Source organism: Phocoena phocoena, chromosome 1 (genome assembly GCF_963924675.1).
Source record: "Phocoena phocoena chromosome 1, mPhoPho1.1, whole genome shotgun sequence".
Taxonomy (NCBI): Eukaryota; Metazoa; Chordata; class Mammalia; order Artiodactyla; family Phocoenidae; genus Phocoena; species Phocoena phocoena.
In genome coordinates, this window is record NC_089219.1 from 446,515 (window position 1) to 463,448 (window position 16,934).

General features: G+C 57.8%; 2 protein-coding genes across 2 annotated transcripts; one reads left to right on the top strand and one right to left on the bottom strand.

Annotated features, from left to right (window-relative positions):
- Positions 1-24: 24 nt before the first annotated feature.
- On the bottom strand, positions 25-13,269 carry INTS11 (integrator complex subunit 11). The gene is made up of 17 exons (XM_065872283.1): positions 13,139-13,269; positions 10,210-10,307; positions 9,785-9,858; positions 9,238-9,466; positions 3,611-3,709; positions 3,489-3,523; positions 3,105-3,243; positions 2,591-2,655; positions 2,236-2,425; positions 1,992-2,075; positions 1,483-1,572; positions 1,206-1,368; positions 987-1,094; positions 836-897; positions 623-765; positions 419-548; positions 25-335 (listed from the first exon to the last, which is right to left on the bottom strand). Exons 1-17 carry the CDS (start codon positions 13,164-13,166, stop codon positions 273-275), a joined length of 1,800 nt encoding a protein of 599 aa, XP_065728355.1. The 5' UTR covers positions 13,167-13,269; the 3' UTR covers positions 25-272.
- Positions 13,270-15,416: 2,147 nt separating this feature from the next.
- On the top strand, positions 15,417-16,233 carry CPTP (ceramide-1-phosphate transfer protein). Its single transcript, XM_065897757.1, has 2 exons — positions 15,417-15,538; positions 15,711-16,233. The coding sequence occupies exons 1-2, from the start codon at positions 15,417-15,419 to the stop codon at positions 16,231-16,233; spliced, it is 645 nt and encodes a 214-aa protein (XP_065753829.1).
- Positions 16,234-16,934: the final 701 nt, after the last annotated feature.

Sequence of the window (16,934 nt, forward strand, 5' to 3'; positions counted from 1 at the left end):
ACCAGAAAACGAGACACCCAAACAGCCTGTGGTTGTTTTTACTGGAAATCAACACCCCGGGAGCACCCCCCCCATCTCCTGGCAGCCCAGGAGCAGAAATAAAAGGTGAAAAGCCCCCCAGGTCCGTTTCTTTCTTCAGCCAAAAGCAGCCACTCGGGCAGGTGCGTGGTGGCACTGTGGTCTCTGCACAGATGAGGGTCGTAGCCAGCTGTGGGCCCATACCTGAGGACACAGGGAAGACCCAGGGTGCACACAGTCCTGGCAGCGGGGCCTCAGCTGGCCTGGGGCAGGCCCTTCTTGAGCAGAGACGTGAGGTAGCTTCCCAGCTCCTCGTCCTGCAGCCACAGGCAAGAGGAGCCATTGGTCCCGGTGAGGCAGCCCAGGGCGACTGGGTGACCCCACCAGTCCCGCACCTTACCTGGTAGGTCCAGGAGACCAGCAGCACCTTGGTGCCTGGGTCCTCTGAGTGGGCAGCGGCTTGAATGAGGATGGACTCCACGGTCACGGAGCCGTCAGGAAGGTGTTGCACGCAGTGGTCCTTGAGGACGCTGTGGGGAGGCACAGTGAGCCTCTGCCTGGCGCCCCGCCCCCCAGGTCCGGAAGGCGCGGCCGCAGGGTCTACCTCTTCAGGTGGCTGTACACGCGCACGGCTGTCTCCTGCTCTTTGCGCGTGTCGTGCAGGTGCACACGGCAGGTAAAGCGCAGCTGGTGCTCGGCCAGGCCCAGCTCCTTGAGGGCCTGCTCTGAGGACACGAGCCGGAAGTTCTGTGGGGCAAGGGCAGGTCAGGGACGGCGAGGGCGGACCCCCCCGCCCCCAGTGATGGCTGGCACTCACACTGTCCTTCATGATCAGGGTGCCATGCAAGAGCCGGGGCTTCTTGGCGTCAGGGAGCAGCCCTGTGGGGCAGGGGCAGCGGTCAGAGCTGTCAGTGGGGCCACCTGCCCAGCAGCTGCCCCGCCCCTGCTCAACGGGCCCTGCCGCTCACCCTGTGCCATCTCCCGCTTCAGCAGCCCCAGTGAGATGCCCACGGGGATGCTGGGGCTCGTGGGCAGCGTCACCGTCTCGCCGTTGGCCGGCATGTAGCAGCTGACCCCTGGGCCGGGGTGTGGAGAGAACCTTAGTCCAGACTGGCGGGCCCCACCTGTACCGACCCAGCCCGCACACCCTCCGTGTCACCCAGCCCGCCCTGGCCTGGGCTGCCTACGGAATTCCTGCTCAATCTTCTGCTTCAGAAACTCCATCTTCTTGGCCTCGCCGTGCACCAAGAGCACGTTCTCCGGCTCCGCCTGACCCACCAGCTGCATGATGCCCTTGGCGTCCGCGTGGGCGCTGAAGGACATGTACTCCACCTGCATCTTGACCTCCAGCTGCGGCATCACGGCAGGCAAGCCATCAGCACAGGTGGTGGCTCCCAGGGCCGCCCCCCCCCACCCCCGCCACAAGAGGGTCCACAGAGCTGGTGAGAGAGGGTGAGGACTCACCACCTGCCGCCCCTCCATCTCCAGCTTGCGCTGCCCGCTGAGGATCTTGTGGCCCACGGTGCCCTGCACGCAGTAGCCGGGCATGATGACCTGCAGGAGGGAGGGATGGACGAGCAGCTCCCCTGCACCTCCTGCCTCCTACCTACCTCGGGGCTTCCTCCCGGGATGTTCTCCCACCCGCCCCTCTGCCCACCTGAACCCAAACCCTTGGTGGAGGCCCCTCCCCCTTCTAGGGCCCACTGCAGACCCAGGCAGGCTCAGGGGTCTCAGCACAAGCCCGCCCAGGCCTGACCCCCATGATGGCTACTTGGGAAGCCGGGGGCTTTCTTGCCTGGTGCAGACAGGCCAAGACACAGCAGGAGTCTGAGCCTGGGTCAGACACCGGTGCCCAGGGTACCAAGCTGCCGCCTCCTCCTGACAGCAGCAGTGTCCCCCCAGCCAGGGGGAGCCCCTGCCCCTCAACCTCGCCAGCCCTCCAGGGAACCGACCCTGGGGCCCAGACCCCTCACCATGTTCTTCTCGTTCCCTGCCCACTTCCTGAAGATCTGTAGGGACTGGCCGGCATGCAGCATCCCTGGTGTGGCAAACACGACCTTCGGGGCAGGTGTGGGACAGTCAGGGCATCAGATGCCCCCCTGCCCTCAGCCTTCTGACCGCTGTCTTCCCGGCACAGAGGCGCCCCGCTCCCCTGCGCGACTTGCCGGCAGGGCCCCGGCCCAGCAGAACCCCACCCCAGCCGGCAATGGGCCGCACCATGGGACCCGGGCTGTCGGCAAATGCCCGATCGAAGGCCTTGATGTGCTTGAACTCAAACATGTTCCTCTGCACAAAGGTCTTCCGGATCTTCTGGTTGGTCCAGGGGATGAAGAGCTTGTAGTAGTGGTTGGCCTTCTCCGTCAGGCCCGTGGAGAAGTAGATGGGGGCCTTCAGGTCCATGCGCTCCCTGTGGAGGACGGGGCTGGTGGGGAGGCTGCAGGGGCAGGGCTGGCCTGCAGCCCCCATGTGCCCTCAGCCTGGGTTGGGTCCAGTGCCAGGAAGGGCGCTCCCCGCCCTCTCACCCCACGGCCAGCAGGGCCGGGCCTCCAGAAACCGTCGTGGCCACACCTACCAGAAGGTCTCAAGCAGGATGCAGAGCTCCTGAGCGCGGCCCAGCGCAAACACAGGGATCAGCACCTGCAGGGGGGGTGGGAGGCCAGCTCGGGAGGAACCCCTGGCCGCGCCACCTGGCCACCGAGCCCACAGCTGTGCAGAGGCCGACAGTTGCTCCTGTGGCTACCTTCTCAGGAGAGCAGCCCTGCCAGCAGCTCTGATGGCCAGAGGCCCCATGCAGGCTGCCGGCAGCCCCCCACATTCTGTCCCAGCACAGCCTGTCCCAAGGTGACCATGGTGGACACTCTGGCCAGCCCTGCATTGGGATCGGAGTCACGAGGAGTAGGTGAGCCCCCACTAAAGGGTCTTCGGGGGAATCTGTCTTCCCAGTGCTGAGCAAACCTTCCTCTCTCTGTGCCCAAAACACAGCACCCCTGTCCCCGACCGCATGCCAGGTCAGCCGAAAGACCCGTGTAGCACGGCCAGAGGCACACAGCCAGCCCCACCTGGGGCACCCGCCGCCCACCAGCTACCTTCCCGCCACGCTCCACGGTCTCATGGACCTTCTTTAGGAAGTCTCGCTCCCGGCAGCGCTTCGAGTCTCGGATGGTGGTGGCGTACGTGGATTCTGTGATCAGGAGGTTGGGGCGGCATTTGTCAATCCAGGCAGCTCTAGAACACAGGTGGGTGTGGCCAGAGGTGGACAGGCCACACGGCGGCAAGGCTGTACACAGCCATGGCCCTCCTGGACCCTCTAGCAGGCAGCCTGCCTCCTCTGCACAGGCAGCACTTGAGGGGACAGAGCATCCAGGGACAATGACACGCAGACTGCTCAGGAACCCAGCACACCCCTCAGGGACCCTGTCCCCCGGGGGGACCCGCCCAATAGGATGAAACAAACGCACTGGCCTACTTACCCCAAATGCCGGTCTGGGGTCATGTTATAATCCCCCTAGCAAAGAGTGTGGCAATGAGGAGGGTGCCTCCTTCCTCTGCCCGGCCAGCCAGCCCTTCCTGTGCCCCAAGTGCTTCCACTGACCGTGTAGACCACAGACTCTGAGCCCACTTTAATCTGGAACATGGCCGCCCCCAGCACATGGCCCGCATAGTAAGCCTTGATTTCCAGCTCATCGTCCACCTACAGAGAAGAGGGCTGACCTCAGGTCTGCTGGCTGTGCCGAGCAGAGGGGTCAGGGAGGTGGAGCCTGGGGCAGTAGTGGGCACAAGTTGATGACATCATTCTAGCCTTTCATCATCCCTGTTTTTTCATACACGATATCCAGTTCTCAATCAAAAGCAGACACAAGGGCTTCCCTGGTGGCGCAGTGGTTGAGCGTCCGCCTGCCAATGCAGGGGACACTGGTTCGTGCCCCAGTCCGGGAGGATCCCACGTGCCGTGGAGCGGCTGGGCCTGTGAGCCATGGCTGCTGAGCCTGCACGTCCGGAGCCTGTGCTCCGCAACGGGAGAAGCCACAACAGTGAGAGGCCCACGTACCGCAAAAAAAAAAAAAAAAGCAGACACAAGAGATGAGGCAATAGGGACTGAAAGAAGAGGAACAACAGTCCAGAGAAACAGATTCAGGGCTCCTGGAGTTTTCAGACACAGGCTTTAAAAGGATTGTGATTAAAATATTCAGAGAGAGAAAGAATTAAGCATGTTGGCAAAAAACTAGAAACTATTAAAAACAGTGGAAATTGTAAAACCAGGAACTATAATAACCCAAGTTAAGAATTCAAAAGAGCCATACTATCCCAGGCAATCTACATATTCAATGTAATCCTTATCAAAATACCAGTGGCATTTTTCACAAAACTGAAACAAATAATTTTAAAATTTGTGTGGAAACACAAAAGACGCCAAATAGCCACAAGAATCCTAACAAAGAACAGAGATGAAAGAATCACACTCCCTGACTTTATACTACAAAGCTGCAGTCATCAAAACTGCATGGTAAAGAAAATCGGAGCTGGAGCAATCAGGCTCCCTAACTTCAGAGTATACTACAAAGCTACAGGAATCAAAAATGGTACTGGCACAAAAACAGAAATATACATCAATGGAACAGGACAGAAAGCCCAAGAATAAACCCATGCATCTATGGTCAATTAATCTATGATAAAAGAGGCAAGAATATACAATGGAGAAAAGACAGTCTCTTCAATAAATAGTGCTGGGAAAACTGGACAGCTAGATGTAAAAGAATGAAATTAGAACGTTCTCTAACACCATACACGAAAATAAACTCAAAATGGATTAAAGACGTAAATGTAAGACTAAATACTATAAAACTCCTAGAAGAAAACATAGGCAGAACACTCTGACATAAATAGCAACAGTATTTTTTTTGGATCCGCCTCCTACAGTAATGGAAATAAAAACAAAAAAATAGAACCTAATTAAATTAAAAGCTTTTGCACAGCGACTCCCCTGGTGGCACAGTGGTTAAGACTCCGTGCTCCCAACGCAGCGGAACCGGGTTCGATCCCTGGTCAGGGAACTAGATCCCCCACACATGCCACAACTAAGAGTTCACACGCCACAACTAAGGAGCTGGCGAGCTGCAACTAAGGAGCCCGCCTGCCACAACTAAGACCTGGCAAAACCAAGTAAATAAATTAATTAATTTAAAGAAAAAGGATTCTCTGTTATTAAAAAACAAAACAAAACCAACTTTTACACAGCAAAGGAAACCATAAACAAAACAAAAAGCCTACAGAATAGGAGAAAACATCTGCATATGATACAACCAAAAGGATATTAATCTCCAAAATATACAAACAGCTCATGCAGTGCAATATCAAAAAAAACAAACAACCCAGTCAAAAACTGGAAGGAAGATCTAAACAGACATACAGATGGCCAAGAGGCACATGAAAAGATGCTCAACACCACTAATTAATACAGAAATGCAGGGACTTCCCTGATGGCACAGTGGTTAAGAATCCGAGCTCCCAATGCAGGGGGCCTGGGTTCAATCCCTGATCAGGGAACTAGACCCCACATGCATGCTGCAACTAACAGTTTGCATGCCACAACTAAGGAGCACACGTGCTGCAACTAAGGAGCAGGCGAGCCACATCTAAGGAGCCCACTGGCCACAACTAAGACCAGGTACAACCAAATAAATAAATAAATAAAATATACTTTTTTAAAAACAGAGAAATGCAAATCAATACTACAATGAGGGGGGCTTCTCTGGTGGCTCAGTGGTTAAGAATCTGCCTGCCAATGCAGGGGACACGGGTTCGAGCCCTGGTCCGGGAAGATCCCACATGCCATGGGACAACTAAGCCCATGCGCCGCAACTACTGAGCCTGTGCTCTAGAGCCCGTGACACAACTACTGAGCCCACGTGCCACAACTACTGAAACCCATGCGCCTAGAGCCCGTGCTCCACAACGAGAAGCCATGGTAATGAAAGGCCTGCGCACCTCAACGAAAAGTAGCCCCCGCTCGCCACTAGAGAAAACCCGTGCGCAGCAATGAAAACCCAAAGCAGCCAAAAATAAAATAAATAAATAAATTTTAAAAAATTAAAAATAAAAACAATGAGGTACCACCTCACACTGGTCAAAATGGTCATCTACAAATAATAAACGCTGGAGAGGATGTGGAGAAAAGGGAACCGTCCTACACTGTTGGTGGGAATGTAAAATGGTGCAGCCACTTCGGAGAACAACATGGAGATTCCTCAAAAAACTAAAAATAGAGTTGCCATATAATCCTGCAACCCTACTCCTGGGCATATATCCGGAGAAAACCATTATTCGAAAAGATAAATAGACCCCAACGTTCACTGCAGTGCTATTTACGATAGCCAAGATATGGAAGCAACCTAAATGCCCATCAACAAATGAATGGATAAACAAGATGTGGTACAAGGACTTCCCTGGTGGTCCACTGGTTAAGGATCCACCTGCCAACGCAGGGGACATGGGTTCGATCCCTGGTCCAGGAAGATCCCACATGCTGCAGAGCAACTTAAGCCCATGCGCCACAACTACTGAGCCTGCGAGCCACAGCTACTGAGCCCACGTGCCTGGAGCCTGTGCTCCGTAACAAGAGAAGCCCCTGCAATGAGAAGCCCACGCACCGCACTGAAGAGTAGCCCAACTCACCACAACTAGGAAAAACCTGCATGGAGCAACAAAGACCCAGCGCAGCCGGGGCGGGGGAGGGAGAAAAAGGGACTTCCCTGGCGGTCCAGTGGTTAAGACTTCACCTTCCAGTGCAGGGGGTGCGGATTTGATCCCTGGTCGGGGAGCTAGGATCCCATGTGCCTCGTGGCTAAAGAACCAAAAACCATAAAAGACAGAACCAATATTGTAACAAATTCAATAAAGACTTTAAAAATGGTCCACGTCAAAAGAAAAAATCTTAAAAAAAAAAAAAAGAAGCTGTGGTACACATATACAATGGAATACTACTCAGCCATTAAAAAAATGAAATCTTGGGCTTCCCTGGTGGCGTAGTGGTTGGGAGTCCGCCTGCCGGTGCAGGGGACACGGGTTCGAGCCCTGGTCCGGAAAGATCCCACATGCCGCGGAGCAACTGGGCCCGTGCGCCACAACTACTGAGCCTGCACTCTAGAACCCGCGAGCCACAACTACTGAAGCCCGTGCGCCTAGAGCCCATGCTCCGCAACAAGAGAGGCCACCGCAATGAGAAGTCCACGCACCACAAAGAAGAGTAGTCCCCGCTTGCCGCAACTGAAGAAAGCCCGTGCACAGCAACAGAGACCCAACACAGCCAAAAATAAATAAAATAAATAATTTAAAAAAAAAAAAAAAAAATGAAATCTTGCCACTTACAGCAACATGGATGGACTTGGAGGGTATTATGCTAAGTGAAATAAGTCAGACAGAAAGACAAGTACTGTATGATATCACTTATATGGGAAATCTAAAAAATACAACAAACTAGTGAATGTAACAAAAAGGAAACAGAATCACAGACGCAGAGAACAAACTACAAGTGGTGAGAAGGAAGAGAGGAAAGGCAAGACAGAGGTGGGGGATTAAAAGATACAAGCTATTACACACAAAATAAGCTACGAGGATATACTGTACTACAGGGAATATAGCCAATATTTTACAGTTACTATAAATGGAGCATAACCTTTGAAACCTGTGAATCACTATGTTGTCCACCTATAACACATAATATTGTAAATCAATTATATATCAATTTTAAAAATTCAACAAATTTAACAACCACTTACATATAACCAAAAAGAGAATTAATGAACTAAAATATCTAGTAGAGACTAGCCAGCATGAAGCACAGAAAAATAAAAGGACGATGAAGGCTCTGGAGAAGCAAGACCTACATTCAGCCTGGAGAGAGCAATGGGCGGACCCGGAGGCCTCAAACCTGAGCAGGCGCAACAGGACGAGAACAGGTGGGGCAAGCATAGCATCCCACCGAAGTCCACAGGAAAGGACATAATCCCACAAGCAGCCAAAGAAAAGATTCTCTTCCAAACAGCAGATGGGAAGACACATTCAAAATACTGATAGTAAATGCTGCCCGAGAATTCCAAACCTAAGGGGAAAAGTCTTCAACATTTGCAGACAAATAAAATTTGAGAGCATTCATCACCAGCAGACCCACAATGGTGTTCTTCATCCCAAATACAAAGTGAAGAACACAGGCAGTAGAGGGGAACAGTGGGAAAGGCAAACAGAGACGGCGCCCGGCAAATCTGACTTTACCAGCATCAGCGGTGAGGTCCCAGGGGTCTCGCACGCTGAGGGAATTAAAATACATGGAAACAAGAGCCAGTGAGTCAGGGGAGGAGTAAATGCATTTGAGGTGCTCTGAGGCTTTTGCACCGTCCCGGAAAGAGCCAAAAGTTCCAAGTACCTTAGAGCTGTGTTGTCGTGGATGTGTTTTGTAATCTCTACCACTACAAAAATTATAAAACAATATTTAATTACTTACCAAATAAGAGGAGAAATAGAGTTTTTAAAAGTCAATCCAGAAAAAGGCAATAAAGGAAATACAGCATAGAACAGGCAGCACAAATAAGAAGCAAATGGTAGGAAGATACAGCTAAATCCCAAACTATTACCCGTACAGTCCAAACCCTCCACCTACAGGACTGGTTATCAGGCTGGATTAAACCCAAACTACTTAAAACGTGATGCAGAAAGAAAGTACAAAGATGGGAAAGGATGCCCCGTGCAAACGCTAACTAAAGGTGGGGGAGGGAGAATGGTGACCTGGTCACCAGAAAGGTGGACTCAAAGGTAAGAGCGTTCTTGAGGAGAAATGCACTACTTCATCTTGACAAAAGGTTCAACCAGGATAAGACGACCCCAAATGCTAGACACGTGGTAACAAGCAAAACCCAGACTCTGAGGAGAAGCAGACAACTCCGCGAGCCGTGGGATAAATTTCTCCACATCTGATATCGCTTTCCTGCCTCCTCGCTGGCCCACGGACAACTGCCACCGAGCCACAGCCCACACTCCGGTCGGCGTCCCGCCCAGCCTGCCCCCCCGCCTCAGCCCCGGCGTGCTCAGGTGGCACAGGTGCCCTCTCCCGCCCCTTCAGTGCGCTCAGGCAGCGCCGGGGAGCAGCAGAGGCCCTGCCAAGTGCTGCATCCGCCTCCAGGCAGCTCCCCGCCGGCAACACAGCGGGGTGGGGGTGGGGGGCCTGACCTGCACCGTCTGGTGGAGGTGGACGGCCACCACCTTCTTCATACAGTCCTTGATCATCTGGGACGTGAAGAAGTTGGCCTCACCCTTCTTGTCCACGGCAATCTTGCGGTAGTCCTCCAGCAGGATGGGGCAGATCGCCTGGGTGGGCTGGGTCATGTAGATGGGCCCGTCATAGCCCACCATCTCGCTGAAGTAGGGGAGCGCCCCGCAGTGGTCCAGGTGGAAGTGGCTGGGGAAGCAACATGGGTCAGCCTGGAGGGCCCTCCGCACCTCCCCACGGGGGCTACCGTCCCCCCTCCCTCGCTCGCTGAGGGCCTGCCGTGCACGCCTCAGACACCCCGCCCCGAGAGCCGCAAAGCAAGAGGGAGCGAAGGGGCCGGAGCGCAGTCGCCCTGGGGCCCAGCGCCCGAGCGTCTAGCGGTGCCACCAACCAGCAGTCACTCTGGGGTCAGCCTAATGCTCCAGGAAGGAACAAGGAGGGGCTCAGGGGGTGTGTATCAAGAGTCGCCACTTGGGTGGGTGGGCGGGTCCTGGGGAAGGCGCCCACCTGATGATCACGCAGTCCAGGAAGTCAGTCAGCCGGCCGCTGCGGGTGATGTACGAAAAGTCGGGGAAGCGCCTCTGTGGAGTAGGGGAAGGGTCAGGATGCCACCGGGGCTCAGGAGCCAGTGGGGCAGCTGGGGCTGCAGGCACGGCCCCCGGGGCTTAGGGTGCTGCTGAGCCTGACCCCACACCCCCCCCCGCAGGCCCACCGAGACTGCCAACTGCTCAGAGCCTCGGAGCGTCCAGGAAGCGGGTCAGCTGCCCAGCTGGCACCTGAGCCGGGAGCCCCGAGCTGGTACAGACCAGCCCCGCGCAAGCGCCCCACCTTGCCCCCTCTGTGGGTCAGAGCCTGAGACGCCGAGGCCCGGGCCCACAGTTGGTGATGCCAAAGAGCAGGCTGGGTGGCGGCCGCCCACCCAAGGGACTCACATCGTCGCTGAAGCCCATGTGCATCCCGCAGTCCAGCATGACGTTCTTGCCCGCAATGGAGACCAGGATGCAGCTTCGGCCCACGTCCTGGCCAGCCCCTGAACGGGAGGACGGGTGAGAGGTGCTACCACACTCCTCTCCCCGAAACTGCCCCTGCGAGGATGGCCCCAGCCCCAAGGCCAAGGCCCAGCCACCTGCTCCAGACCCCTAAAGGACCCTCTGGGCCCCTGGCCCTGCAGAACCCTCTGTGGCTGCTGTGTGGGCAAGGTGTGAGGTGAGAAGCATTGCCACCTCTGCACACGGGCAAGGGAAACGCACAGGGAGGGGACAAAGCACCAAGGCCACCTTAGACCCTTCCCCATGATGCCTCCAGCCTCGGGCCCTGCCACTCACCTCTCAAAGCAGTGGCCCACAGGCTTGAGGCCAGGAGCTGAGTAAGGGGTGCTGGACTGTGGTCCCCGCACTCAAGAGAGGCAAGCCAGGGCTCCTTGGGGCCTCACCACCCCTCCCAAAACCCTAGCTGGGGCCACATCTGAGCTGTGACCACCAGGCACCTCCTGGAGGTGCCACTGCAGAGGGACACTGCGTGGCTTTAGCCCAGCCACGGGGAAACATGGCCCTGGCTGTCCAGCAATGACCAAATAGAGTGGCCACAGTACAGACGCCCCACCGCTGGGCCCCCTCAGGTACCCCAGCCCAGACCATAACCCGAATCTCATCCACAGTCCTGACCTCCAAGCCCTGCCCAGATGCTCCAGGCCCAACGGGGCATATCCCGGCCACCTCATACGGCCATCTGTCACCTCCTCTAGGGTCTGGGCACCCAGAAGGAAAGGGACACAGCCTCACAAGGCCCGATGACAGCAAATGACCTATTTTTCATCTTGGATCCTACAAGCCTCCCTCTGCAAGGAAACTTCTGAACCTTCTGTTAGCACCACACACACCAGGGTGACCAGGCCACCGCCCAAAGTGGGCCGCGGCTGGTCCTCAAGAAGCTTCAGTCACCTGTGACAACGGCAGGTGAGAGCAGCCACGAGCTTCACCTGTGAGCCTCAGGCAGCCCAGCCACAGACAGTGGCCTCGAAGTCTCTCACAGGCCTGCTCCCCCTACCAGGATGTGAGCTCCCTGAGGGCAGGGTCTCAGCCTGCTTCCTATTGCACCTCCAGCCCCAAGCCATGCCCCGCTCAGAGGCACTGCAGACATGTGTGGGAGGGAGAAGGGCCGCCCCTCTTCACAGACGAGGATGTGAAGTCCCAGAAGTCACGGGATCCGCCCACGGCACATGGCTCCTGAGCATGGGACCAGGGACAGTTTTCCAGACTCCGGAGCTCAGCTCTGAGGCACTGGCCGCCTGCTCCCAACAGGAACACCCACAACAATCCCAGGGAGCAAAGACAGTGGCCCGAACTGGGCAGGCGAAGTGGGGACAGAGCCTGGGACACACAGGAGGGTGGGAAGAAAACAAGGAAACACGTGGCCGCAGGGAGTTTAGGTTCCAGGTGGTGTGTGTGTGTGTGTGTGTGTGTGTGTGTGTGTGTGTGTGTGTCCGAGAACACGGACAATAATCACCTAGACAAACTTGGATTCGGGGAGATCAGCGCCTCAGGAAAAAGTAAAGCAGGGAAGGGCACACAAACTTCCAGCCCTGCCTGAGAAGACGAATTCCGAGCAGGGTGGAGAGGGACAGCTGGAATGAGAGGGGCAGCTGTGCAAAGGCCCTGTGGTGGGAGAGACCAAGGGGGTCATGAGGCAGAAAGTGGCAAAGGCTGAGGGTGACGCATAAGTAGTTCTGCTCTGATGGTGCTGTGGCTGAGTGACCTTGGGGGCACACCCAGGTGCAGATTTGGGGTAAAAGAAGCAGTAAGAAGATAGGATCATTCAAGAATGAGCGGTGACAGAGCAACTAAGCCCGTGAGCCACAACTACTGAGCCCGTGTGCCACAACTACTGAAGCCCGCATGCCTAGAGCCCATGCTCCGCAACAAGAGAAGCCACCACATTGAAAAGACCGCGCACTGCAACCAAGAGTAGACACCGCTCGCCACAACTAGAGAAAACCCGTGCCCATCAATGAAGACCCAATGCAGCCAAATAAATAATAAATAAATCTTAAAAAAAAAAAAAATAATGAGTGGTGAGAAAGGGGTCACCTGGGAAAGGGTCAGGCTGGAAGGAGGATCCTGCAAAGGCCCCTGGAGAAGAACCAGGCGCGGGGAGAGCGTGGGGCTGAAGCAGCCAGAGGGGACCCGGAGCCAACAACTAGGAGAGGCCGTTGGGGTGACGACACCTTTGGTGGGGTAGGATGTGCGCTGTGACCCAGCAGGCCAGGGTCAGGAGTGTTCACTGCAGCTGTCAACAGCTCAGTGTCCACGCTGGGGGCTGGGTGGGCTATTTTGAGGAGAGCTCACCACAAAAGAAAGGATGTGGAGCTGCGGGGGACATCCCTAGGAGAAGATGCTTCCAACACACGGCCAGGGCAGGGGGCAGGTTCCCGAAAAGCCCCTGGCACGTGTGCACGGAGACCCCAGCTGTTTCTGGTTCCGAGTGATATTTCCTCCTTCACACTGTTCTGTACTGCTTGAGCCTTTAAACTGTGCACTTACATCTTTTGCAAAAAGCAAAGTTTTGAGGGTTTTTTTGTTTTGTTTTGTTTTTTAACGCTGCGGCGGTCAAGTAAAACAAGGGCTGACTTGGGGTGGACCGCAGACGGGTAAACGGAGGCTGCAGGGAAGCGGGACGCGAGACGCGAGACAGATGGAGGAGGTGGAAGGGCAGGAAGTGGCGAGGATGCAGAAGCAGAAGAAAGGCGCCCTAAGCACCGGTGCCGGGCAGGGGGCCGCGCGGCAAGGACGACACGTTCCGGGGTCCCCGGCCCTCCGAGCCTCCCACCGGCCTTTTCGGGCGCTCCTCCCGCGCCGCACTCACCCAGGGGCGTGACCCTGATCTCGGGCATCCTGTCGGGCGCGCTCAGCGAGCCGGCGGGACCACTACTGCCTCACGAAACCCGGGCGCCTGCGTCCCGGAGCCCGCTATGCGCGTCCGACTCGCGGCGACGCACTGCTCAAGCGCAACCCCAAAGGGGCCAGCTTCCGGCGCGCCCGACGGAAACTCGGGCCCGCGCATCGGACCTTCTGATTGGGCGGCCGGCAGCCAATCCCGGGCGGTGGGTCAGTGGCCGGGGGCGGGGCCGAGGCCTCCACTGCGGCTGCGCGGGGCCGGTGAGGGGCGGCGTTGCAGGTGAGCCGGACGCGGTGGGATCGAGCTGGCGTTCAGGAAACCCACCCCAACCGAACCGGGCGTGGGAGGGGGCGGCCGAGGACCCGACTCCCGCGCTGGCCCGGACCCCGGGCCCCTGAGCCATCCCTGGGCCTCAGCTGGAGCAGGACCCACCCGAGCCCCGGATCCCACCTCGGCGCAACCCGGAGCCCCCTTAGCAGGCGAGACTGGGGCTGTGGTGCCGGAGGGTTGCCCCCTTTTTCCTGGGGTCCTTCAGCTTGCTGTCAGCCACAGGGCTGCGGTGCTCAGGCCGGCCTCAGGACGAGCCCTGACCTTGGGACCGTGGACCGCCCCTGGGGGAGCCTTGGCGGTGCCCTGCATCACCTTCCCAGAGCTGGCAGGCTGCCCGCCCCCGGCCGCGCCGCCCCTGCCCTTCCTGTTTTTTCCAAGCTCTGAAAAGCTGCTGGCACCTCCTGTTGGCTGCTGGCTCAGGTTCTGGGCAGGAAGGCCAGGCCCACAGGATGTCTGGTGACCAGGAAGGTAGCCCTGAGGGCCTCAGAGGCCATCTGCTCGGTGGACAGAAGACTGAGGGCCTGAGAGAGGGGAGGGGTGTTCTAGAAACCTCCGGAGTGTTATCTTCCTGAGTCCAGGCCCGGCTGTCCCCCACACCTGAAGACAGGGTGAGCTCACCTCTGGGCACTCCACCCAGTGCCAGGCATGCGGCCAAGCCGTGGGGCCTGCAGGGCCTCCGCAGCACCTACTGGGCCCCATCAGATGCTCCCAGCAGCCTGGGTGGTGGGCAGGGGAGGGTGTGCGGGCCCGTCTTCCCCAAAGATGTGGGACAGGATCTTAGAACAGTGCACGATTTGCCCGCAGAGTGGAAGGCAGACCCCGCCCGGGCACACCAGTGTGCTCTCCTGGCTGGGCTCTCACCACACCTCGGGCGACCGGGCTCCCACAGTGCTCCCAGCGCCAAGAGCCAGGAACCCCCATGCCCAAAGGGGTGAGAGCTTGTCCTGGACATGAGGTGAGACACAGCTCAGTCCCCAGGGCCTGTCAGAGCCACACCGCAGTGCAGGCCCCAGGCACCCAGGGAGGCAGGGGCTGAGGTGCCCAGCGACACCCACTAACGCTTGGGCACTTGGGTGTTTGTGGAGTGACTATATGAATGCCAGAATCCAGAGCAGGCCTCTGGCCTGGGGCACTTCTGGACTCCCTGGGGCTGGGGGAGGGCCTGTGGCTGTCTTCGGAGCGTGAGAAAACCTGTGTGTGCTCCAGCTGCCCTTCTGTGTGCGACGGGTACAGTTACAGCAGGAGTGAGAAGACTGGTGTCTGTCCATCTGTCGACAAATGCTGACCCCGCAGCCTCTGCTCTGTGTGTTGCGATGCAGCTTCAGGCACGGAAGGGCGTGGCCCTCCAGCCTCAGCCCACAGTCTGTCTCTCCACTGCTTATCCTTTTACCTACCGTGTTGAGCTTCCTGTCTTTGCTATTATCACACACACACACCTGCCGCTAGGATGTTGCCTCAGCGGGGCCAGGCTGTCGGTCTCACTCAGTGCACTGGAATGGGTGCTTGGCTCTGGATGGGGACTCAGCAAATACTTCTCCAGTTAGTAGGAACAGACACACACTCAAGAGAGACAGACTATAAACCAGCAAGGAAATCTGAGCAGAGACGCCTCCTGCGAGTGAGACGTGGCAGGGGTTTGACAAGCCTGAGCGTCGGGGGGCCGTGCTAAGAGCCGCGCCAGGCCTGTGTGTCTGCGAGGGTGTGACCCGAGCAGAGCGAGGTGGGCTCCTGGGGAGGAGGGGCTGGCCTGGGGATGGGGGTTATTGTGGGCTTTCACTGGGGAGCAGCAGTAGCCCAGCTGTTTCTTTTCAGCTGCCCCTGCCCTCCCTCCCCGAAATAATGACCCAAGGAGGGAGCCTCCTCACCAGGAGACAACCCACAGCCTGACTCCCGGTGTGTTTCAGTTCCTGTTGAAATGGATGACTTGGAGTCAGAGTTTAATCTGAAAGTTGTCCTGCTCAGTTTCAAGCAGTGTCTCAACGAGAAGGAAGAGGTGCTGCTGGACCACTACCTCGCCAGCTGGAGGGGGCTGGTCAGGTGCGTGCGAGGGCCTTTCCTGGCCACGCGTCCCACTTGCGCCACCTGCGTCCCGCCAGCACTTGTAGGCACCTACCGGCCCGGTGCTGGTCGGCTGTGCTCACTCGCGGCCCAGAAGGTGGGGGGTGCTCTCCCCCGCACCCCCAGCTGAGCGCCCGCCTCCCTTGCGCAGGTTCCTGAACAGCCTGGGCACCATCTTCTCGTTCATCTCCAAGGATGTGGTGGCGAAGCTGCAGATCATGGAGCAGCTGTGCGGTGGCCCCCAGCAGGAGCACTATAGCACCCTGCAGGCCATGGTGGCCTACGAGGTGGGCAGCCAGCTGGTAGACCTGGAGAGGCGCTCCCGCCACCCCGACTCGGGCTGCCGGACGGTGCTGCGGCTGCACCGCGCCCTGCACTGGCTGCAGCTCTTCCTGGAGGGCGTCCGCACCAGCCCTGAGGACGCGCGCACTGCCGCGCTGTGCACTGACTCTTACAATGCCTCGCTGGCCGCCTACCACCCTTGGATCATCCGCCGCGCCGTTACCGTGGCCTTCTGTGCACTGCCCACACGCAAGGTCTTCCTGGAGACCATGAACGTGGGGTCCCCTGAGCAGGCCGTGGAGATGCTGGGCGAGGCCCTGCCCTTCATCAAACGCGTCTACGACATCTCCCAGAGGCTCTACGCCGAGCACGCCCTGCTGGACCTACCCTAGGGGCTGGCAGGCCCAGGTGGGGTGGGCTTCCCCTAATTCAGAGCTGGGTGGGGGCAGCTGGGACCCATCAGTCCCACCGTGGAACTTTCTGGGTCCCCCTGTGAGCTGAGCTCGTCGGGAGCCATTCACAGCATCCAGCCGCTGCAGACAGGCATCACGGAGAAGGCAGATGCTGGCCGTCTGCTCCACGCCCGGCCTCTCCTTTGCCTGGGCATCTCATCTTTACCCTCAGCTAAGTTACACTCATGTCCAGTCAGGCCTCTCCCGGGTGGATGAAGTGCAGGAAGCAGTCAGTGGGGGTCAGGATTAGTGTTCATGGAAAAGCTGCCCCTGCCTGGGGGTCAAGTCTGTGAGCTACGGGGAGTCGTGGGGCGCAGGACACAGTGTCTGCCCAGCTGGGCTGCCTTGGGCCCCTCTGTAACGGCTGGCTGTCCCCAGGACAGGGAGAGAGTCCTGGGCAGGGGTCAGCACTGCAGGCTTTCCCCCCGCCCCTCGCCTCAGCCAGGGGCCCACGTGTCCTCAGCAGCGACAGCAGGACCTGAAACCCCGAGGGAAGGACTGCCCTGCTGCCACCGCCCTGCACACGTGTCAGCCGCCACCTGCGGCCTAGAGTCTGCATAGCACAGCCCGAGAACCCCCAGGATCCCGGGACTCCTCTGGGCCAGTGCTGGCTCCTCCCTCCCCAGCATCCAGCGAGATGC

Excerpts from the sequence above, each read along its gene's own strand:
- INTS11 (XM_065872283.1), bottom strand. The coding sequence starts at position 13,166 with ATGCCCGAGATCAGGGTCACGCCCCTGG. Across the intron at positions 9,859-10,209 it reads ACATGGGCTTCAGCGACGAT|AGGCGCTTCCCCGACTTTTC; the intron begins GTGAGTCCCTTG and ends CCTACTCCACAG. Across the intron at positions 336-418 it reads TGGTCTCCTGGACCTACCAG|GACGAGGAGCTGGGAAGCTA; the intron begins GTAAGGTGCGGG and ends CTGTGGCTGCAG.
- CPTP (XM_065897757.1), top strand. The coding sequence starts at position 15,417 with ATGGATGACTTGGAGTCAGAGTTTAATCTGAAAGTTGTCCTGCTCAGT. Across the intron at positions 15,539-15,710 it reads AGCTGGAGGGGGCTGGTCAG|GTTCCTGAACAGCCTGGGCA; the intron begins GTGCGTGCGAGG and ends TCCCTTGCGCAG.